A 24,657-nucleotide genomic window follows, 5' to 3' on the forward strand; every position below is an offset into this window, starting at 1 on the left:
GCGGGGCTGCCTCTTAAGCGTTTATTAAAGACTCTGTTAATGCTGAGGCAATGTGGCAGCTTTCGACTGCTAGTCAAGCCCCCTTTGCTCGTCCCCAATCCCAGCGTTGCCGTAGCGACAGTGCTGGCCCCACTGTGAGCCTGCCCAGCAGCAGCATCTGCCCCGCCGGGACTATCGGGGTGACAGCGGGGCCACCTCCTCCTGCCACCGCCCTCCCGGGCCCCCAGACAACGGGAACGCTGCTCTTCGGGGAGGATTGCCCAGCCTCTGAAAGGAGAATTCAAATTAAAGGATGAGAGGAAAAGGGGACCGGGGGTGGTTGGAGGGTAGGGAGGGAAGGAGAACAAATTGGAGAAAAAAAAAAATTAGGAAAAAACAGCAAAGAAAAAAGGAGGGGGAAAAAAAGTTGCTGACAGAAACATGTCTGCAGAGCTTTTTTTTCCACAATCCCCAAGTGACTAAAATATTAATTTACCCTCCGGCAGTACAGCTGACGGCGAGCTGCTTCTCAGGCTGCAAGTGGCATTTTATTAAAAAATAAAGGAAAATAGTTCCCTCAATGACCTTTCTCTGCTTTAGGAAACAATTTTTCAAAGAATAATTTTAAAAGTATGCGAAGGATCCCCTCCCTCTTTAATCAGAGCACTTCCTCACACTCCCCCCGTTTGCTCTTGGGAAGATGAGCATCATCAGCGCTCCCAGGGCATCCCACAGCCCGGGATGGAGCCGGGACAGCCCAGGGGAATTAACTGCCAGCCACAGCCTCCCCTGCACGGCCCCTCGCTGCCCACCATGAGCTGAGCCCCTTCAGCACCCGGGGCAGGTTCCCTGGGCTCTCACTGGAGCTCCACATCCATCTGTCAGGGCAGGGATGGAGCTGCCACCTGCCCCAGCTCTGGGTGGCAGCAGGAAGAGCTCCGGGGGAATTCCCTTTCCCATCTTTTATCCCTCAGGTAGCACAGGGAGAGGGGAGTGCAGCTTGCAAGAACTGACCAAAAAGAAGGTCCTGTTTGTGGACTGTACTAACACTATCCCCAAACCCACAGCTGGGACAACAAAGCTGAAGCACAGAACAATCCCCCAGATCAGGGAAACAACTGGCCATGGGCTACAGGACCATCAACACTGGGCCCAGCTAAAGCTTGATACAGTCTCAGTAGAGCCTGCAAGTACTGGCCAAGGTATTTTTTCTTAATTTTTATTTTCAATGCAGTGCCTCTGTCTTTTCAGCCTATAGCCAGTTACACATGGCAACACTTCAGCTCTGCTAAGAGCCTACTCCCTTCATGGGCAAAGATGTTTCTTGCCTCTCTCCTGGCCATGTAGGCATAGCCAGGCTCCACAGGAAACCTTGCCAAGACTGCCTTCCTCAAGGGTTAATTAGACACAACCAAATTCATTCTCCCATTTATTTTCTTTTTCTACCCCCTCCCCAGCTGCAGTCCCATAGACAACTGAGGGCTTCTCATTCACTCTCCTCCAAGTCACCAGGCCCTGCTCTGCCTCCCACCACTAACTATCCCAACTGATGAAGTAACTCACCTGCTTCAAGTGCCACAGAGGGCTTGAGTGCAGCTGCTGCCAGCCTGGCCATCATAGGAGAGATTAATCCCTTGCTAGCAGAGATCCTTTCCATTATAGAGGCTGCTGGAGCAGGTGAAGAAGTAGCCACTGGCTCACCAGATGCTGAAACTGCCTGGGATGAGGAATCTGTAGGAGCAGATGATGCTGGATTGGTGCTAGAAGAACCAGCAGTCATCAGATTAGCCGAGCTGGCAGGAAGCGGTGTAGAGACCCGGCTGGGGATGATGGGGAAGAAGGATCCAGCTGTTCCAGGAAGTGCTGAGTTGGAGAGTGCCAGGGCCAAGGGTATATTGCTGGGAAGAGCCTGGGAGAGCAGGCCAGAGATCTTTGTGGCTGGTGTCATGCTGTTGGCAGACTTGGTGGCCTGTGAGGAAGCGAGCTCAGCCGCAGAGGAGGGTGCGGCTGGGACGATGAGAGAAACGGAAGACTGCTGACTGGTCGGGGAGGCACTCAGGCTGGAGTTCTTGGAGCTCATGGCCGAGAAGTCAATAAGGTCATCATTGCTGGACTCCTCTTGCTCGTTATCCTTTGGGCCCAGGAGTGAGGCGGGCAGGCCCAGCACCCCTGAGCTCCGGATGTGCCGGCGCTCGTGTTTGCGTTTATGGGAGGTCATCTGGCTGGTGGAGGTGAAGGTGAAACCACAGCCTGCCCTTATGCAGTGGAAGTGGTTGGTGGCCTTGCTGTAGACACAGCCCTCGTACTTGCATTCCTCGTACTTGTAGAACTTCTTGAAGCCATCCTTGGCATAGGCATCATCTTTGATGTGGTAGCTCTTGTGCTTCTCAATGTCACACTTGTTCTTGAAGGTGAATGTACACCCAGGTCTCCTGCAAGGGCATCGAGGAGAGGGTGGTTGGCTGTGTAGGCAGAGCTGCTGTCTCCTGCCTCCCTCTAGGACAAGGACTGGGGCTGTAATGAGACAACTGCCCCAGCTGCAGAGGGGCTGAGGGTTTGTCTGTGGGTTAACCTGGGACACCCAGGCAAGCAGATATGCTGCCATGTGGGAGAGCTGGGAAGCTCACTCCACGGTGGAACTGTCACAGGAACATGGGAACACAGGCTCCCTTCACTAAAAGTTCCAACTAAACAGCAGGTCAAGGGGACTAAGGTACAAACTGTGTTTTCCTACTCTTTCTGAAAGCACAAGAAATGAATACAAGAGCAGTTGTGTACAGAAGGCTAAGTCTGGCCCCAAAAGGGATGAGCTGGTTGTAGAGAACCCTATCATGGAAGTGCCATTAGCAGTGTATTAATGGCCTACTTCAGCTGCACTCTGAAGAGCACTGTGGTCTCTTTCCCAAATGATTCTAGGCTCTATTTTCTAGTGGGTATCCTCTCCTCAGATCATACTCCCGCCTTCAGAGTGGTCTGTGGCACAATCCTGGAAATCACATCTGCTCTGGTACACAAGTTCTCCCAGGAGCAGTACTGAGAAGGTCACAGCAGGGCAAATCAAGTCCCTGTGCACGCTCCTGAAATTATGACTTGGCAGAAGGAGGCAAACAGACCCCACAGCTCTGAGGCAGGACTCCTCCCCCTCCCTGCTGTCTCACCTGCAGTGGAAGTGAGTGGTTTTCTGCCCGTAGAACTGGCACTCCACGGTGCCGCAGTCCTCCGTGGCACGGAACCGCTGGAACCCGTCGTTGATGAGCTGCGTGTTCTTCTTGTGGAAGTTCTCGTGGGTCATCACATCAGAGGTGCTTGTATAGACCTTGTTACAACCCACCTACCCCAGGCCCAAAGAGGAGTCATCAGCACAGCGGTTTAACAGCCTGACATTATTACCAGCAGCAATAAATACATGAGCAGCACACGTACATTTAATAGTTCCATTTGTGTGCTTCTCCTAGGGGTATTAAGTCATCACTTTAATTCCCAATCTAAAGACTGATAGAGCATAGAGCAGTTGTGGGAAAAAAAAAAAACAACAAAAACCAAACCCAAACCAACTCTGGGCATGAAACAGTAAGAAAAAAAGGGAGGATGGGAGGGATAAAACACCAGCTCCAGATAATCATGCCTGCTTGGGGAAGCAGTTAGTAGGGATCCTGCTCTTAAAGAGAACAGAACGCTAACTGATGCTGTTGCTTTTTGTTATCTTAGAGTGACACAGAACAAAGCAGGAATTCATCCATTTGGGGAATACAAAATTGAGTGGGAATAAGTGATTTACTCCTTTAGTCCTTCTGGGAGGTAAGGCATGCTGGTGCAACACGAGGCCAACCAGTCTTTTGAGCTTGTAATAAACGGTTCCATTCTAGCAAATCTTAAAGCCCATGTTCAGCTGGTTTTAGCAAACTGGTGACTTTTTTTTCCCTGTCACTGTTCAAGACTCCCACTTCAATAATTTTAAACTTGTGCAGCGAATGGGAATGCTGTGACGAGGACGGAATGCTGAAAACCTGCTTTCCTCTGGGTAAAGCGGGGCAACTTTGCCATATTGAGTAAAAACCCACTGGAATCTGAAAACGTCCTCAGCCCTGCTGAGGGAGGATTTTTTTTCTTTTCTTCTAGCACAACATGTGCCAATGCCTGCACCATCTCAGAAATGAAGAGAAGGAAAACACCACCCCTTAGTTCAGCCCAGGTTGATTCAAACAGGCAATAACAAAACCCATGACAAATACCCAGAGAAAAAAAATAAAAAAGGATCTCCAGCTATTTCCAATATAAAAGAGCCTCTCTCTCTCCACACTGACACCTTGAAAAAAGACAGGCCCTGCATGGCATTAAAAAAAAGAATTAAACAAAAGTGTCCTTAGGAATAATTTGCAATGCAGCTCTTGGTGCGAAAGCCTAAAAAAATGTCAGTTTATATAAACAGCTAACTGAATTTTATCCACACCAATTATGGACATAAAGAAAAAAAAACTCCACGTGATGGATAGCACAAATTCTGCCATTTAAGCAGTATTTTCCTTAATTCGGAGTTTATATTCTGACACCTTTCCTGTAAGACACTGCTTACATGGGCATTACATTACTGGAAGACAGTGGGCACAGGATGGAATTAGCCATATATAGTTGTGTAAGCGAGGGTCTCTATATCAACTCAGAGTGAGTTAAAGCTGTGAAACACTCCTCGTATTCTAAAAAAAAATCAAACAAATCCCACCCTGCTCAACTGAAGAAACTAAATAATCAATATTATGGAAGCATAACAGAAAATCTCCTCAAGAGAAAGACACATGAAATTCCCAATTTATCAAATGCTGTAAGCACATGCTTCAGCCAGCCCCTATTCAGGACAGAACTTGAGTGCATGCCTAACATTTAAGTATGTGCTTAAGCCCCATTGACTTCAGAAAGCTTACCTGACTTCAAGTTAAACATATGCTGAAGTCTATCCTAGCAAAGCATTTAAGCATGTGATTAAGGCCTTGTGACTTTAACTGGGGTCTTAAACTGCTGGGACAGGTCGGGAAGCGAGCCTGACTTTTCACACCAGAAAATCTGTCACCAAGGGTTGGCTGATCATCTGCTTGTAACTGCAGCACATTCTCAGGACAATGGTTTAGGCCACAATTCTGCTAAAACAAGTGCATGTCAAACCATTGATCCTGAGGAACTATAAGGGTAAGACCCAAACAATGTGGTGTGTCCATGTGTGAAACAGTGAAGGCATCACAGCGACATCTGTGCAGCAGCTCCAGCCCTGGCTGCACTGCTGCTGCAGTTTGGCTGCCCCTGAAACACGGCTCTCAGCCTACACCCCACACGAGTGCCACTGGCAAAGGACATGGAGAACCAGGGGTGTTAACTGCAGATATGTGACATTAAGGTTTAATTACTTTGGAAATTTAATATGGAGGAAATTAACCCAGTGCTAAAGGGCAGATGTGCCACAAGAAAGTCTGGTTTCAAGGGAGGGACAGATCCGATTTGAGCAGAGACAGTGCAGTGGCATTAAATCCCTGAGTCTTGGAGAACGGGACTTGCTTGAACAAGTCCAAGATTATGAGAAAACTTTGAGACCTGCTTTGCCTCACTGCACGGACACGGCTTCTAAAAACTGAGAATGGGGCTTCCCTTTGCCATTCCCAACACCTGGCAGGACAGGTGCAGTGAGGACAGGGCATAGTGAGGCTCCTGGATCAGAAGTGAGTAAGACAGGCTACGAATGTCCCCCTCTGCCTCAGGACAGCCCTGTGCTCTCTGACAAGGGAACTGGTGAATGAATCCTCGCAGAGGCCCGGAGAGGAGCTGGTCCCACCGTGTCCCGTGCTGTCCCTACCTGCATGCAGTGGTAGTGAGTGCTCTTCCCGTTCAGGTGGCAGCCGTGGTAGTACACGCTGCAGTCGTCCAGGGGGCTGAAGCGCATGAAGCCATGCTGCAGGGAGTTATCACGTTTCTTGTGCATGTTGTAATGCCGAATCACGTCCTGTTTACTAGTGAATCTCTGCAGAGATACAGAGACAGACAGTGAGACACGCATGATGCCAGTGGGTGAGTAATCCTGGGGGCAGGGTGGGTGCCTTTTGTTGTTAATAAACTTATGGGACCAGGAGTTGAAAGCTTGGCAGTAATCACCCCAAGAGAATCAGATTAAAGAGGAATTGTGTGCGTGTATCTTCTTGGTAAAGGGAAAGTAAATACACATGAAAAGTTCTAGAGTAAACATGACACTGGGGTGATGCCCAGAATCTGCTCCCTGCAGCTTTAAGATTGCAGTTGTTCTACCATAATTTTAGCTGCTACTATCTCAAGAAGTGCTATAGTTAGAAAGCCAACCAGTGAACTGAACAGCCTACAAGCAAGGAAGCCAAGCTTCACAGTCACTCACTGTAGTGGTTAGCAAGACACTGGCTGCCACGTTCATGTTGGACTAGAAATCGGGAAAAACTCTTTGCTCTTTTACACTCTCTTCCCATTCTATGACACCCTTGTGTCCTCTAAAAGGTAGGATGGTTTTATTAGGAAAACAGGGACACAAGACTTTCTTCAAGTCACAGAAAAAGATGTTTTTCTACAGAAAAATAGAGCTCAGAGCTAAATCTGTATCAACAGAATATCCTTTTCAATCTCTACCTGCTTGAAGCAATGAAGGGGTACCCCATTGTCAGGGCAGGCTAAGTGCCTTTAAAATGAAGCTTTTTATTTCTATTTCCCACAGACATCAATATTTACCACTGAAGGTGAGAAAGTAAATCTGATTTTTTTTTAAAAAGAAATCAATATCCATTTATTTTGAGCAGTAATTGAAAAGGCCTGTATTCTAATGTTTAACAACTTTTCTAGTCTGCCTCATAGGAAACAAATGATTATCGCTTCCACTCTTTCCTCCTATAATATCAATCCTGATCAATCTCGTTGGTATTGGCACGGGAATATATGGATATAGATTTCAACAGAAACCCCTTGGAGGCTGGAGCTATGATTTCCCAGGGCGTACATACAGGATTGCTATTGCCAATCATTGTTAATTTGTGCCCACTTATTACAAAGCGTTACTTATTCTAAAATATATCTCAGCCATAAAATAATTTGCATTTTAAAAAGCAGCCTAAATCCTTATTCCCTGCGAGACCAGACAGCTCCTTTGCAAACAGCTTCCAGACTCCTTAGGAAATAATCATGAGGCCAATCATAATAATAGGTTTTTCTGTTTTTCCATCCTTTACGTTTCTCTCTTTCTGGTGCAGGGATATCTGTGTCACAGTTGGGAGAGACTCATCTTGATTACTCGATGCTTGGGCTAGAAGGACCAGTACGTGCATCCTGGAGGGAAACTCTCCTTTGATCAATAGAAACCCACAGCCAAACCCAGCAGCTCCAGATCAACTTCCTCTGCTGTGGTCAGACTCATCCCCATGAGACCAAGAGGTCTCCTAGGGCAGGGCTGAAGTTGTGTCTGGTGCACAGCGGAGGCAAACTCTGGGATTCCCACTCAGGCATCAGCCTGACCACAGAAATGCCAGTGTCAAACTCCGAGACCTGGGATCAGGGTAAACAAACACAGCACGTGACCTGCTGGCCTGACGTGCACACTCTGCACACTCTGGCAATGCTCCCAGCAGTTACAGCATCGCTGCTGCCCCCGCGCCTTCCCCGCAAATCCCACACCGCTGCTGGTCCTACTGGGTGTTTTGTTGCAGATACTGCTGCTGCAAAGGCACTCGGGCAGCAGGAGGGAAAGAGACAGACTAACAGGTCAGCATTCCCTAGTTTCAGGCACAGTTTGTAAGGCAGCACAAGTTATGCTCTTGGTGTTTCACTGATATAAATGTGGTTCCCACTGACTTGAGCTGATCTATATTCGGCTCCTCGTTGTAGCGGTCTGAGTTTGGTTAAATGGTATTAGATTGAGTGAAATGGGAGCAAAATAAAGTAGTGTTAAATTCAGAACATATCCTGCCCTCCTTCAGAGCAGCAGACTGAAAAGGCATGTGTGTGGCTGTGGGGGGAAGGCACAGGAGGACACACACTCCCTGGTATGTTCAGGGAGCCGTGCTGCTGTTTTGAGCGTTGCTCTACCTGGTAGTTGCACTCGGGGTCCAGGCAGTGGTAATGCTCTCTGTACTGGTAGGCGCAGTGTATGTGTCCACAGTGCTGACTGCCAGAGAACCTGCAAACAGGAGAGAGGGAGAGAGAATAAACCACTGTCCTGGCAGCAGTGCCTGTAAGCAAGGTACAAATAAACTGAGTCCTGTTCCTGCTTTCATCTCACATGTTTATGGCATTAAACCCCACCTCCTTTATCCCCTCCAAGGATGGTGACCCTTGCACCTTCCCTTGCTTATTTGTCACTATTTAAAGGCACTTCTTGAGCCGGATCACTCGGGTCCTGTACATCCCTAATCTGTCTTTCCCCTTGAAATTCATCTCCATTATCTAAGTTGTTTACTTGGGGAGGCATAAGGAAGGAGCATTCCTAGAAGTAAACACCACACAATTCCAGAATAGAGTTTAGATACCACACCAGCAAGGTCCAGAAACCTCCCATGACACAAGGAGACACATAAATGTTGGACAAATATGGATTTTAAATTTTAACTATACGCCCATCTAGTAGGATTATCAGAGAAGCTGCATGCAGCAAAGCTGAAAACTCCTGACATACAAAAAAGACCAGAAAGACAGAAATGCTGTGTTATATCTACATACAGACAGTCAGTACACAGAATTTATTGACTGAGAGACACACCAAGGATTGGCACGAGGGGATGATCCAGTAATGGGGTAATCAGTGCAATCAACTCCCTCGTGTATATTCTAGAGGACCCTAGAAGAGCTTGAAAGGGAAAAGCAGTGGAGAGAAGGGGACTCAGAGGGGAAACATTCAAAGATAAAGTACCATCTGCTCAAAGGTTCCTCAAAGGTTCCTCACGTCACTTAAGTGCTAAACACAGCAGGAGTGCATATGATAAAGGGCATGGGAAAGAAATTAGGAAGGGCAGCAGATAAAAAAGGAAAATGAGAGGAGTGAGGGTGTCCTGGGGCAATTGAGGAATGGGGCAGGAGCAGGGAAGATTGTGGATCATCGTAAGGGGAGGTAACACGAGCATAGAAAGAGTCTGGGTGAAAAGCAATACTAAATAAGCCATTTCTGAAGCACAGTAAGGAAGAGGAGGTCAACTGTGGAGACAGCAGGGCCTCTAGGAGATGGAAAGGGGACTTAATTGACAGAAAAGATAGATATTGCTAAAAAATTAAATGACTTCTTTGCCTCAGCATTCACAAAGGGAGACAGGGACAGATGCCAGGAGCAGACATGCCTTTCCCTGGGGAAGGAGAAGAAATACTGCAGGAAATCAGGATCACGTCAGAACAGGTGATTGAGAAACTGGAACAAACCTCAGCAGCAGAGAAGAAACAAACCACAAGGCAAACAGCAGGGCTGGCTGCACAAACAAAGGTGTGGAACTGAGAGCAGAGGAAGAGATTCCTGCTCAACTGCTCGGCTTGTCCAGGGCAGCCGCCAGAGCCACCGTGGCACTGACCAGGGACATGTGGCTCCACAGCACACACAACCAACTGGTTCTGCTAGTCCAGGACTTTATGTCAGCAGCACCATCAGCAGCTTTTCAAGGAAAGAAAGTGCCCTGTGGGAAGCTTCCTCTCTATTCCACTGATGTGATGGGGAAAAAAGAGCAAAGGGCTGTGCAGGGCTGGAGAACTGCGCGCTGCAGGCCAGGCAGAGAGAGGAGGATGATACAGACCTTGCTGACAAATACAAAGCAGTTCAAATTATTATCAAAAATGAGGATGCAAAATGACCAGAGATACCAGCTGGAGTAAAAGAAAGGCTGGACACCAATGAGATTTGACTCTGGGAGATGAGTTATTTGAAGCATCCTAGCAGGAATAACAGACAGGCTCAGTTTTAAAAACAACAGCTAAACAAGCATTCCAGCACTTCCAACTCCTACCCTCCTTTCCATGTGCCACGGAAAGGTGTGTGTGGTGTCTACAGCACAGGAAGGGAGAGACAAGTGTTCCACCAAGCTGAGTGCTGGGGAAAGGAGGGAAGTGGCAAACCCAGCACAAAGGGGAAATTCTGCTCCTTCAGTGTGCAAGGCTGGGCTCCTAAAGGGTTATATTATCCTGTGTTTCTTCTGACACTTGAAACAGTTCAGAGCTATTAATTTTTAAAGCACAGCATCTGTTTAGGCTTTTCATAACAGGAAAGCTTACACACCACACACTTACACACACACACACGTGCACATTTACATGCACAGACTCTACAGTACATCAACACCCCCCGAATTTACATGGACGTACCCACAATTTCCATGCACACAAACAGACACAAACACACACATCTGAGAAACAAGAAAACTCACAGGCCAGCTCCTCACACTGATATACAAATCCAAACTCCTAAGTTGTCAATACAGACACATAGATTCAATTGCACAAGAACAACCCACTCCCTCTTCCTTTGCATTAATCGGTTTGCTTTATTTTTTTTTTTGGCCAGAAAGTCTTGATCTGGCAAGAGTTGATAAATAATAATAAAAATAATAAATAAAGAAGTCAGCATGCTTAGAGAGTGTTTACAGACTCATTACTCTGTAACGATGATGTGAAAGAAGAAAAAAAAAACCCACCCCAATTACAAGGGGGGAGGAAACCCACACAGAAATAAATATTTAAGCAAGTGCTGCCAGAAGCACCATCTGCTGAGGCACTAATAATAATAATAATAATTTTTTCTGTGGTCTTTTTTTTTTTTTTAATTATAAATATACAGGGAGGAGGAGGGGGAAAAACAACCCAACCCAAACTAGCTAAGTAAGAGGTTTTGTTTTGTTGTGTGAGAGAATGGATTATCCCTGGGCAGCTTTTGGCAGTGGCTTTGGCAAACTCATTAAGCTAATTATGCAGTACAGACATAAGAGTGTTGTGTCTCTTCTCCCCCCACCCCTTGATTTTACGGCTTTAAACTGTTTTTTTAAATGTGTGTAAATTGAAGGGAAGTGGCTGTGCTGCCAACGGGTGGCTTGCGGAGCCTTTTAAGCAGGATGTGGTGTCCCTGAGGTAGCTCACAATCCTCTCTCAGCTACCTGCCTGACCCTGGGGAAGGGGCTTGCAGAGCTCCACAAGCAGTGGATGTGGCTGAAGTGTTTACAGTTCTCTACTTGAGAGGAGAATGGGGGACAGAAAGGTGCCACCTCCTCTTCCACTGCAATCCCTGCAATCTCAGAAATAAAAGGATGTTGCCTCTTCTGCCCCACGCAAAGAATGATTTAAAACCCTGCTTTCCTTCCGATATTCTATATACTCTACTACTGTCCTATTCCCCTGGGCAGTGAATTCCCACATGCACTTGGGGCATTGCTGCTTGAGGAGCTGCCTGTGGTGGCACGACTGTCCCATGGGGTCTTCTGCCCCCTTCTCCTACATCTGGGATTTGGGCAAGAGGGAGGAAATTAAGTCACTTCTTGTTACACTCTCGAGCTAGGAGAGTGCTGTTCCCACTCTTTTTTCCCTACCAAAATGTTCCCTTCACTTTCCTAGCAGCTGACTGTCTCCACATGGAGACTCTCCGTGGGCTCTGGTAAGGTGGGAAAGCACAGTACACACTTCCTTCCCCTTTCATTAATAAGTGCCCAAGTGCTGGTGGGAGCAAACCCTCCAGTTCTTTCTCTGGAGAGAAGTGTTTGCTTGCTTCTCTGCCTCATGTCTGTCTGCATACAAGGGGCTTTTGGTGAGACCTTTCTCACATCACTGATGGAGGATTCAACTGGCTGGGGGCAAAGCCTGATGGACCCTTTACACCATGAGCTCTAAACCAGGCAGGTGTTATGCAATCATCTCGTCTGTTCCTCTGGCTCTTGTGGCATTACTCACTCGGTCTCACCACTACAGCCCTGGGCTTCCTCTCAGCATCACTGTCCTGACCTAAGCATGCCCACAGCTGTGATAAGGTGCCCTGCTCTGCACCTGATTCAGTGAGGGTTTCTCAGACAAATGAGCTGCAAATATTTTCTAAGATAAACATCCCATGTTGATGCCAAGAGCTCCCTAAACTCAAGTCACTTGTTAATCTCCCCAGCCTAGATTCTCAGAGCTCAGATGTTCTCTGCTTGCCTCCTGCAGACACTGGACACGGTAGGGGAAAAAGGCAGTGGACAGAAAGAACAACAGCCAAGAGGCAGAACTCCCATTTAAATCCTGGGCTTCTTCAGTGAAGGAGTTTTCCACTATTTGTCACAAAGTTTAACAGCTCCAGGGAGCTAAGCATGCTCTTGGCATGACTGTATACCTCTCACAGCTACTGCTCTCCCAGGCAGGGGGACAGAGCAAGCACAGATGCCAAGGGAAATGGAAGTGCCAATGAAACACTTGATCCAGACAAGATCTCATCTCTCCCACCACCACTCCACCTTCTTACTCCCAGCCCTCTCCCCAGCAAAGCCAAAACTTTTGCCTACCTGGCAATATACTTCTGGTAAATATTTACGTCTTCGTTGACGGCTGGTTTGTCAGTGGGTAATCCATTCCTAGTGAGAGACACACAGGGCAGAGCTGGTTAGCAGGAACAGGGCGCAGTTGAAACTCCTTGTTTCTCTCACACATTGCTGACAGATCAGGAGAGAGGGCCCAGGGAAGGGTACCAGCAAAGACACCCATAAGTTTAAATTTCCTCCTCTTTGCCCTTCAAATCCTGTGCCTTCTTTTCCTATGGAAACACACAGGCTGCCTACCACCCTTCCTGCATGTTCCCTCTTTGCAGGACTCAGCAGTACGTTGGAGAAACTGAGAAGAGCAACCACAAAAACCTGTTTTTACAGAAAAAATGCCTATACGAAAAAGTGATGGCCACATGCAAACAAACACCTCTCTGAGGCACCTGGCAGTGCTGCCCTTGTGGGCACAGAAGTTTTGCCCCTGGCTCAGCAACAGTCTCACTGCCAGCCACATTGAGAGCTATTGCCAATTTCCCTGTGGCAGCAGCCCTGGTGCTCCATGACCAGCACTGAACAGTGGCTCCAGCCCCTGGATGGGGCTTCAAATGCCTCTTTGTTTCACAGATACCCCAAAACTCTAACAGGCAGATTATGAATTTTAATCAATGAGAAAACCACCCCAACTGTCACATAAACCTGGATTATTTTATATCATTAGGAAGCAGACAAAAACGACACCCCAAGTGATTTCAGGAAGAGGGAAAATAAAATGCAGGACCAGACTTTAGCTGCCCAAGATATAGGGCCAGGCCACCTCAGTGCATCTCCAGACAGGCTGGACACCATCTTCTTTGTCCTTTGCCCAACCTCCCCTCCTCCTCCTTGCAGCTCTGCACCCTGGTTTAAACAAGGACACTTCTGCACAGAGTTCACTTGAAGGCAGACGAGTTCAGGGCAGGTTAATGGCATTGGATCTAAGAGAGTTTAAACCCATGGCAAGGGTTATGTACAGATGAGTGAGAGTAAAGGGTATTTCCTGCCAGGTTACTGAAGCCAGTGGGGACTGGGAATGGGAAACCATGGTCCAGGTACCGCAGTCAGCACTTTCTTCACCAACACAAATAACAGGCTGCTGTCTTTTATCATGGAAGGCTGTATCTAGTGAGTAGCCTGAAGGAGAAGGGACCAGAGCCCATTCTGTACTGCAGTGTGTGATCAGGACATGGGAAGTGCCAGGCTGAAGGCCCTGGTCACCTCCACTCCAGCTGCAGCCCCATCATGATGCCCTGGTTGAGGAAGTCGTGTAGCCAGAGGAAGGATCACCATGGTGCTGGCAAACCCACACCTGGCAAGAGGCAGGAAATGAGCAAGAGAAAGGAAAACAAACTGGGATCCCAGTGCAGCACCACAGCAGATAAGAGGCTTGGTAATCTTGCCTGTGCCTTCAGGCACAGCTCCAGGATGGCGACTGAACCCCAGGCAGCTGAGTGTTCTCCAGACACTCCAGGCACAGAGTCTCAGACCAAGTCACCCATCATAACAGGACATTGAGTCTACAGGAATATTTACAACAGTGTTTTTAAGTAATAGGAGTCCCTGCCTGTCATCTGTACAGGTTCATCCTGAGCAGACCCTGAGCACCCTGAGGAGATGTTAATAATCCTTTGTCCTTCCCAATACACCTTTACCATGGAGCTCTCCTGTCTGCAGGCAGTTGATAAACAAGTTTCACATGGAAGACAGCTATCATTACATGGCTCTGCCTTCCACATGGGGAAACAGGGAAAGTGGGCGATGCAGACTTTGCTGGGGCTGCAAAGAACATTCAAGTAACCCCAAGGTTTCCTACATCCGCATACCAAAGAGAAAATAGCCTTTTTCCTCATCAGAAGAACAAGCAGTAGGGTGTATGTGATGGCACAGAGGGCAGGACAGAAGGCCCTGGACTTACTACAAATGACCCCATGGGATTCACAGCTCACAACAGCCCCAGGTTCACATTGAGAAACAAATATACCCAAACCATGACAAGAAAGAAGAGAGGTCCCTCCCTTCCTCCCTGCTGTAGCCTGACACACATATATATATCTCTTCTACAGCTCCCACCTCTGGAAGTCACATTAAAATAATCCAAGTTTTGGCAAGGCCTTCAGATACCTCCATTCAGTGAATGGCACCACTGCAGAGACTGCTGGCAACGTATGTGCAGGAGGTTATTAGTGGTAATTGGGCTAATGAGTTTGCCCAGTCTGAGGGGTAATTGAATCACCTCTATTTGTGTAAGCAAATTGAGAAGACACAGGCCTGGCCCCACAAAAATAGGTATATGCCCAACTCCTATGGAAATTGAAGGGAATTAGGCACCAAAATGTCTTCTGAGTTCTGGGACAAACAAAAACACCCCAGTAAAGTCAGCAGAGTCATGCCTTTGAGTTAATGGAAACAAGAATCAGGTTCTCCTACAGACACATCCAGATGTCTGGGAAACCAGAGGGAGAAGCAAATAAAGTAGTTCCAACCTTGACATTAAGAGTGCTGAGAGCACCATGTTCTCTCCTCTTTCATTTTAACATTTGAACTCAGGAGCTATTGGACTCCAGATTCATGGCTATGACTGCTGATGGCAGGTCACAGCCTTAGTGCAAACCAGAAAAATAGAAATGGAAGGTGTAAAAGAGGAGCAGACACCTTGACAGAGAGCAGAAAGAACCATCCCATGAACAGTGCAGTATTTAACAGCCAAGAACCTGGAATTGCCCACTGAACCACACACAGACTTATGGTATGATTCCCCACTAGTAATTAGATAAGAAGAGTGGGAGTACACTTACTTTACTGTAGAGACTGTTCCAGTTGTGATGGAGTCTGTCTTGGAGAAAGTTGATTTCAGGTATTCAGGAGTGTTGAATGGCAATGAGATGGACTGCTCTGGCCCGGCCACGGGAGTGCTGCTGGGGGTACTGGCGAGGGAAGCGGGGGCCAGGCTGGGGACTGGAGCTTTCACTGGAGCAAGCTTCTGAATGTTCCTCACGTCGTACTTGGAAGGCCGGCCTACCTTGCCTGTCTTGAAGGCGATGGCTCCTCCCATATCTGGGCTTCCTTCCCCAGGCTTGAAAAGGTGCAAGTACTTGACGTTTTCTAGGTCATACTTGGAGGCCTTCTTGTAAGTGTTGCCGTTTTGAGGCCTGATGCTCTCACCCGTCTTCAGCTTTTGAATGAAGAAGTCATATTTGGAGGCCCGGGACATCAGGCCCTGCATCTGGGAACTGCTGGGAGAGGGCAGTGGCAGGATGGTGGCTTTGGTCTCCGTCAGCATGGAGGTGTCTGGACCTGGCACCCGCATGGGCTGTGCCAGCACTGAGGACGGCTCTTTGCCCAGCTTGGAGCCCAACTCCTCAGATTTGGCCAAGTGCATGGGCCACGAGAGCTGCTCTCCAGCCTTCAGCTTGCGGATGTACTCCTCGTACTTGGAGAAGCGGGCTCGTTTGCTCATGGCATCTTCGCCGGGGAGGGAGGCAGCAGTGGCAGTGGCCTCTGAGGTAGCAGCGTTCAGCTTGTCGAAGCTGATCTTGCGGGCCAGCTCGTCCCGCATGTTCTGGTCGTCGTAGCCGAACATGCCCAGGAACTCGTTCATGGTGGTGGCGGCGTAATCCCGCAGTGATGAAGCTTCCCCTGCAGGGAAACCAGAGGGGAGACTCGCACAAGGCTCTGATTTTTCTTCTCCTCCCATACCAGCGCTAGTAGCAGGGGAGGGGTGGAGGAAGGGGAGAGGGGAACATGATCTACTGACGTTTGGCTCACTTGTTAGGTTTTATGACTCTTAAATTAATTTGTTTAAAAAAAAAAGTAATTAATACTGGGGTAAAATAAAAAGAGTTCATCAATGCCAGGAAAATCAATTTCCTAAATGTTCTAGCCGATGGCTTTTCAGTACATTAAACAAAGTTTCATAAATGTCTCTGCACTCTTGCCTTGGCCTAATATGAAGAAAAAGTAATTTTACTGGAAGTGAGACCAATGCCAATATGCCGAGGTTTGTACAGATCTGTCCTTGTGTATATTTGTGTATGGAAGGAGGTGCACAGAGGATAGATGGCAGCATGTGTAAGGGGGAAAACCCATGTGAAAATGCCTTGTGAGCTGGTGGAGAGCAAGCAGGGCTGAGAGCAGGCAGGTCAGCATGGTGTGAAATGGATAAGGGAGATGGGCAAGGCAATGTATAGGGTGGAGCAGGAGGAGGGCAGAATAGAACGGTGCAGAGAGGAAGAAAGCAGCAGAGATGGAGATGAATCAAGGCTGGGGAAGAGCAGGAAAGGATGCATGCATGAGAAACTTGGCAATGAGTAGTGCAGGAAGGAGTGGAGATGAGAAGGCAAGACAAAGACAGGACAGCTCCCCAGCACTGTGGCAGTCCTTCCCTTCCCTGTCAATTTTGTAAGGGTTCACTCAGCTTGTTCTCTTCCTTCTCAATCTCTATAACTCGACAGCTACTACTTGCCACATGGAAAAGGCCACAGTCCAGTGAATGCTATGGAAACCTCTCAAGCTGCCAGGAACAGCTTCCAGTAGCACCAGGAAAGGGGAAAGTCCACACAGGTGCAGAATAGGTAAGGAAGAGCCTTCTCTCATCAGGATTTAGGCTGAGGAGAGAAAGCTGTTGTCCTGATGTGGGCTCCAGGGAGGGGGAGAAAGCCAGTGCTCTGGAGCATGGGCTGGGGAAGGGGCAGGAAGGGGTTAGTCTAACAGAGCCTGATTACAGGAAGGAAAAATGAGCAAAAGCTGTCCTTCCTTGGGTCTCTCACTCCCTTCTTCCCTCCACTACTCCCTCAGGCAGTTTCACGGGCCACCAGGATGGGAACAACACACATCTGGAGGTCACCCAATATCAGTGTAAAGGAAGAAATAAAGACTGCTCTGATGTGCTGGCTTGGCCTCATTTGGGCTTCAGTCTGACACAGTGCTCCTCCTCCTCTCCCTCTTGCTTTCTCCTGCAGAGTAAAGATTTACTGTGTGCAGGAGTCCTTCAAACCTCCCTCATCATCTTTACTCAACACTTGCTCGGGCTCTAATGGGCAGGCACACTCCTTCCCAGGCAGCCAGCACAAGGAGCTAGACTGGCAACAGAAGAGAAGTTCTGGGCATGGGGTCCCACTCAAGACAAAGCAAAACAAAGCAACACTGCCTTGAAAGACAGTGGAAAAAGAAGGCTCCAAGAGGCTGCCACAGAAGAGGCCAGTAGGTCCAAAAGATCCCTAAGATGTGAAGAATCTGACAGCCAGGGATGCCACTTGCACAGGCAGGCACGTACTCGAGAGCATTTCCGCCCACACGAGAGCCTGTCAATGAGCTCAGCCCAAGTTCAATAGCCATCAGCTCCCACAAATCAGTTTTCACAGGACTCTATGGACGAAAAGACTGCCTGTGACGGGCACTAAATGGGCAAGACCATGAAGGTCACATTCCTGCTCCAGGATTGCCCGGAATAGCTGTTTAACTGCAGCAGAAGTGCTGCTGTGCTGGCTCCCTGTGTACGTGGTTCTGGGGGAAGGTTCTGGATGTGAAGAACACGCCTGGAGCCTGCAAGGCGAAGGACAAAGCCACATCTGCTGGGATCTGCTTTAGCCCAAAAGGACCTTCCAGTTCCGGGCACTTAAGCCCAGCATTCTGCATGGGATTTGGGATGCCTGACCCCAGAATAAACACCTTTAGTCACAGAATGGGCAGCAATGCCCCTGCAGTGTCAGGGCACAGCACAGCCTCATGGGTTGGTATTAATCTTACAGGATGTTAAATGCAGAACCATTCCTCACTGGGTCCAGTAACAGGACTTGCCTAGAGGACAACTTTATCTTTCATACACAGCATATTAAAAAAAATTCATTCTGATTTAAAGCAGTTCTCCTCTTCACCTTTATTTTTTTTTTCTCTTCCCCACTTCCATTTCAGTGTAACTCTATGACCCAATGGAAGAGAATGAAGGGGGGAAAGGGGAAAAAAGAATACCACACTGAGAATGTGACATGAAATTACACTATTAAATGTGATTTTTGCTAGCTTTAGCCACTGCCCTGAAAGCCAATGTGGCCCATCTTTGGTACCATGTGGCTACACCTCAACTGGTGTAAACAGTTAGATGCAAAATCCAAGCTTATAGAAAAGGATGGGGAGTGGTTCAGAACTTCTTTTCAGCTTTGTGAAGTCTGAGTTTCAGCTTTCACTGTCATGGATTTAATCCTTGGTTCCAGGTGATCACAACACCCTCTCCTATCAACAGCTTTGCTGGTGTTGCTCAGTCTTTCGTCACCCACATTTGAGATGAAGCTCTGGCCAGTTCCCACTGCTCACTGCTGGGAAGTGGAGCTCTACTCATCCAGCAGGAGCCCAACAAGCCCAACACATGCCCTGAAGTTAAGACAACCTGCATTTAATTGCTGAGGTGCCTAACATGGAGGCTCCTCCAGTGGAGGCAGCTTACAGAGGAGAGCTGGCTCACCAGAAGGATTGTATTAGGCTCAACCACCTCACTTCATATACACTTCCAGACAACGGTGAAGTGGTAATTCTTATTACCTATTTGAGAGAAAACCCTCCTCATATCCACAAACAGACAAAAATGAAGCAGGACAACAGCTGGGAAACACTCCCTGTGAGGAATCCTGGAAGCCACAGGAAGCATTATGCCTGTGCTTTCCTCCCCCTTCCCTGCACCGCATTTTCCTCTCCTTTCCTGTGTGATAATAAAGGGCTCCCTCTCCCCTTGCCGCTGCTCTCCATTTGTGGGCATTGCCAAAGAGCAGAGATCTGTGTGTCTCAGAGCAGCTATCATATCACAAAGGATCCGAAGCTAGCAAAAAAGGCGCTAAAAATAGCCTGCAGCAGCACACTATATATGGAAGGAAAAGCAAAACAGCCCAAATGGAGTGCAAGGTCTGGATACTGGGGGATGGGACATCCCAGCCAGGGCTCTGTCCTTTATTCCGCTTGAGAGGGAAAATATGTAGACTTGGGGGATACAGGATGATGAGCAAGAAACTGGCACTTGGCATGTATGCTCTCCCAAGTGGAGTCTCCCCAGGAAATTAGAAAGAGAAAACTCTCCTGGTTTGAAAACAAGGCCAATGAATATTCCAAGAGACTTAGCCAAGAAGCTAAGAAAAGAAAGGCAGATCCGAAAGTTACAGGGGAAAGCTCCTACTGACTGCTTTAGCCCACTATGTAACAGACAAAGTGAAGAACATGTGTAGGAAAATCTGCCGGGGTATGTGTGCGTCAGTGAGCGACTGTGGAAAGGGATCTGTGTCAGAGACTGCACTGAGAAATCTCATTGCTATATATAAATGTGCACGGAGAAGCACGGGCCGGGCAGTGGGCAAGAGAGAGTGCCTGAATGAATGAAGAAACATATCTGCACGTCCAGATCAGCTTCTGACGCCCATCTCCTGACAGACAGCAGTTTTGTGACTCCTGAATGTGCTTCCCAGGTGGATCAGGGAGGGGGCACACAGGGCAAGACTGAGCACCGACCCTTAGTCCTGTTTTTTATTGGGGAGGCTTGAAAAGAAACTCCATCTTGTTTCAAAGCACGAGGCTTGAATAGCATTGAGTCTCTGTGGACTCCTGCCTGATGCACAACAAGCCTTCATGTCAGCCTGGAAGGACACAAAGGTGGCCAAGTTTGGCAACAGACCACGGGAAGTACTGGTGGAAGACATGGGGAATCCCCAGAAAGCAGAAAATGTGTGTACACATCAGGACCTGGGATGCAGGAACCATTCTCATCCCCATATAATTGGGATCACTTTTCCCACTGAACGAGAAAGCCTGTTAGATGTAGGATTTGGTTTTCTGTGTGGCTCCTGGTTTTCACACAAGTTTCCACCTGATGCAAATATAGGCTCAGTTTTAAACACTGCTCAGCACTGTCAGCTCTGTATCCTCTGCTCTCATAGGGAGCAACTGGTGCTCAGAATCCTCAAACCAAGGTTTCTGTGATGACTCCACCAAAGCCACTTTGACTGGGAGGGCAGAGTTGTATTTTTCTCCTTTTATCTGACTCCTGCAACCCCCAACCCCTACAAAAAAATCCCTCCTATTTGACAGAGGAAGTTCCAAATCTCATTGGAATAAATTTAGCTCACACCCAGTAACATCAGGTCTTGAGGACTTGGTGATGAACAACTGAAAATTCATTTCCTGGACACTGACTGAAAAAAATAAAGGAAAATAACTTTGTCCTTTCCAAAGCAAGGAATGTTTCTTGTGCTTTCAGGGAAATGTTGCAAATGACATTTATAACAAGGTTCTTGAAGCAGAGGCTCAAGACGCAGCAGCACGTCTGTTTGCAAGTCAAATCCCACGTGGTTCTGTATGTAAACTGGACCCCTCATGTGCCATTACCTGCCTTAGAGACATAAATGAACCTCCAGCCCCCCCCTTCCTGAACAGTTACCCATTTTTGCACAATCCTTTGACGATACAGCCCTGCAAAGGTATTTTATTCAAATCTCTTCCCCGAGTGAGAAACCTTTTTTCATTTTCCCTAGTTTGGTAACATTTTTTTTACATTTAAGTTCCCCTCCTTTTAGTTTTCATAGCAAATAAAATCTGCAAATGGTGGGGTGGGGTGGAGTGGTGTGAATTAAAACAAACTAAACCAGAGTCCAGGCACAATCACCTTGTGTCTGGGAACGACAAGGGCTTTCCTATCAAAGGAAACTGAAGGTCACACTTTCCCTCATTGATCTTGCAATGTTTGTTAATTACTCTGTCACTGATGTGGCGAAGGATAATTAAACAGCTCTGTTTATATCTTATATGCATAATTATGTGCGCTGCCACTGAACTCGTGAAGACTAGAGAATGTGCCTCTCCAGAAGGGGAACGGACAGACGGAGATGAGTTTCAGCTGCATTATTAACAGGAGGAGGAAAACATGCGCGCACACAAAAGGAGGAAAGTTTGATGGATTCACAAAGTGCTGAGATCAGGGGAGGGGTGCGTGCAGGTGGAGCAGATTAGGGGAAGATCTTTCAATTACAGATTCAGCCCGGCTGAGAGACAAATGGGGAGGGAGCTGCTCTGCCCTAATGGAGAGAATTCAATTCACCCAAAGCTTTTATCAAGGCTTAGCACTCATACACCCCCTCGAATCAATCTGGGGGACACCTGGCTATCAGAAAGGGAGCAAGAAAGTCATCTGAGGCTTTCCCCAGCATCTCTTGTTGAACTCAGCTTTTGAATGAACCACAAAAATAAAGCAAAAGCAATCTGAAAAGGGAAATACATGAGATAGGAGGGAAACTGAGGTTTGGAAGTGGCATTTCCACCAGCTCGATCCTGAGGTGGGCAAAGCTCGAGGACTGGACCTCTCATGAGGGGAGGCAATATCCTGACACGAGTGTCACCTCAGCCCCTCCACCCGGGCCGAGGGACCACGAGGCAGCAAGAAGGGATTGTGACGTTCAGTGTTAGGTGGCTCTGTAGGGGCCTCAGGAGGAGCCATGGAAGAGGCAGCTCTGACACAGTTCCTGGCCCTCTCCCAGCTCATCCTGGGGCTTCCATGGTCAGTAACTACCAATCAAGGTGCCATGTGTGGCCGTGAGTGTGGTTAGATAACCCAGCCAGACTGTGTGTGGACACCCTGCAGAATCCACCTGGGATTTGTCACAAGACAAATCTCTGCTTCTCTTTGTTTTTGTGGGAATACAAGAGTAGGGAACCAGCACCCACCACAGCTATGGCCATCTGAGTGGTGTGGAGGAGTCTGGAGTGATTTGTGTCTGGAAAGAGCTATCCAGCCACATCCACCCTCACACCACCCAAGGAAGGGAAGGCTAAGCCAGAAGCAAAGTCTGTATGACCCCAATGACAGGCCTCTGCAAGGGGATCAGGGCTCTCACTCTTCCCCTTGGCCGCCAGATGCTGCAGGACCTGGCATGGACACAGAAAATGTAACTCTGCAGCTGCCCTGTGTCAGGAAATGGAGAGGACAGAGGGCTTACCTGAGGTGGTTCCTGCCCCCAGCAGCTTGCAGCCTGGTTCGCCACTGGAGGACCGGTAGGCATCGTCCTTCGCTGGCCCATCTGAATCCCTGTCATCCAAGAAGTTGCCGTCCTGCGAGCCCCTCAGAGCGTCTGCCTCATCCCCGTTATCTTCCTCATCGCTGCAGCCCTTGGGCTGCACCATGTAAACCCCTTCGGGGGGCACCTCTGCGCTCTCGGTGCCCTTACATTCCTTGCCCTCTGCTCTCCCCAGCAAGGGCTCCTCATTGTACTCCCCGTTCACCCACTTCTCGATCACCTCCCTCCTTTTGTCCTCCTCGATCTTCTGCACGCGGCTGAGTCCATCTGAAAACTCTGTCCCCAGCTCTTTGGTCCCAGGCTGGGGCAGGTCCTTGTTGCTGCTCTCCTGCTGTGGCCCCTTGTCTGCACGTGCCTGGTCAGCTCCCCCGTGGTCGAAGACAACCTGGCGGCTCAGCTTGGCACAGATGGCATTTAGCTTCAGGCCGCCTTTGCGCTTGGCAGCCATCGCGGGTTTTCCTGAGGCTGCGTCAGTGCATATAGTTCTTTCAGCTGGGAAGAGAGAGGAGAAAGAAGCAAGGAAGGGCATTAGTGGGAGCAGACAACTTGAACCCAAACAGCAAAAGGACGGCACCAACCCAATGGGCTTTCAGGCATGGCCAGTCCCATCCTTGGAAAAGTGGAGCTATCATGATCTTCCTAAACTCTGAGTGGAAGCCCAGCCAGAAGAGCTTGGTGAGAAGCATCCTCTGAACCTGATGGAACCAAAATATGGCACTGGGCATCAAGAAAGAGGCACCTATTTGTCTTGGGACAGATCTGGGCTTGAAAAGCCCCAAACATCTCAGGCAAGTGAGCGCGGCACCAACCTTTGCTCCTGGCTGAGCAGGATACGAGTTTGTTAAAAGCCCAGATTGCCCTCTCCTTCAGACTGCAGCACCACCTGCTTTAGGTCCCCAGCTCTATCCCAGTGTAGTAGGTGCCAAAACCACACCAGCCAGCAACTGCACCCAAGCATCTCTAGGAAGGACAACAGATTCCCAAGCCTAACCCTCTGGACAGTGAGGAATTCACCTAGAAGAGTTTGTGCACAGTCTCAGAGAAGAGAACCAGTATGCACCTTAAAGAACCAGTACGGAGGACAGGAGCCCTGGCAAAGTGTGTGTGCTGGAGCACCAGAACTAGACTGGTGTGTCACAGTAGTATGGAGAAAACTGCTGTGGGCTGGTACTGGCTGATCAGGCCCCTTTGCCTGCTTGCTGTCGCACACAGGAAATTCTGCTCTCATACTTCCCAGCACAATCAGCTAATTAGTGTGAGTTTGTTATTTTAATGTAGTTTATTCATATGTGACAGCTAGTAAAGGAGGGGTGAGAGAAGGTGGGGGGAGAGAGGAAGAAGGTAAGGTCTTAACTTCAAGGTCATGGAGAATCTTGAACTAAATGGTCTCTATCAGTCACTTGCATAATTATTGCACCAACAATTAACAAGGTTCAATCCCAAATAAAAGCAAAATAATTATTCTAAAGCAGCTGCATTGTCTCATTTCTCTCTTTACTTCTGAGAGATGCCCAGACTAAGCAGGGTTAAAGGATGGAAGGCTGCAATGGGCACACAGCCTGGCTCTTCCCCAGAGCAGAGCCAAGGCAGACCCTGCCCTGCATTCCAGGGCTCAGGAAGAGCACTCAATAAAACACTTGCTGGTCACACATGCCACAAGAGTTACTGTGGGCATATTGCTGGAGGTAGAGGTCCCTCCAAAATGGGCTCTTGGATTTTACATTGCGCTGAAAGAGGGGCCGGTCACATGTAGAGCGAACAAAACATGTCTCCAGACCTCAAATGATGAGAACGGGTTCCTCTACCACACAGGAGTCCCTTGTGGCAGCTCAGCCCACACCTCCCTGTCACCAGCACAGAGGTGCTGCTCCACAGAAGCACAGTGAGATTAATCAGACCCCCTACAATGCACCCAGAAGCCACCGTGACAGCCCCTAATCCCATAACATGACAGCCCAATACAAACAGACTGAAACTTTAGACCTGCTGTCCAACAGCCAGAGAGTGGCTGCTTAGCGTAAACTCCTGACAGCTTCAGACACGCTTCCCTGTCAAGGACTGCAAGAAAAATAACCCCCCGACAAATATATCAGCCCCCCACACAAAGGGAGGCAAAATGTACTCCTCCACTTTCCAAA

General features: G+C 48.3%; 1 protein-coding gene across 6 annotated transcripts in view; it reads right to left on the bottom strand.

Moving 5' to 3' along the window:
• Nucleotides 1–24,657, bottom strand: part of CASZ1 (castor zinc finger 1) — a gene marked incomplete at its 3' end in the record, with an annotated part of 102,125 nt that overhangs the window by 22,459 nt on the left and 55,009 nt on the right. For all 6 annotated transcript variants that reach the window (XM_083876829.1, XM_083876826.1, XM_083876827.1 and 3 more), the window contains 7 exons: nt 22,442–23,011; nt 15,272–16,112; nt 12,465–12,533; nt 8,059–8,149; nt 5,819–5,983; nt 3,138–3,310; nt 1,543–2,411 (listed from right to left, as the gene is read on the bottom strand). In XM_083876829.1, the coding sequence (XP_083732955.1) occupies nt 1,543–2,411; nt 3,138–3,310; nt 5,819–5,983; nt 8,059–8,149; nt 12,465–12,533; nt 15,272–16,112; nt 22,442–23,011 (2,778 nt within the window). The remainder of the gene's footprint in view (nt 1–1,542; nt 2,412–3,137; nt 3,311–5,818; nt 5,984–8,058; nt 8,150–12,464; nt 12,534–15,271; nt 16,113–22,441; nt 23,012–24,657) is intronic.

The sequence above is a fragment of the Zosterops lateralis genome (genome assembly GCF_965231275.1).
Source record: "Zosterops lateralis genome assembly, chromosome: 22".
Taxonomy (NCBI): Eukaryota; Metazoa; Chordata; class Aves; order Passeriformes; family Zosteropidae; genus Zosterops; species Zosterops lateralis.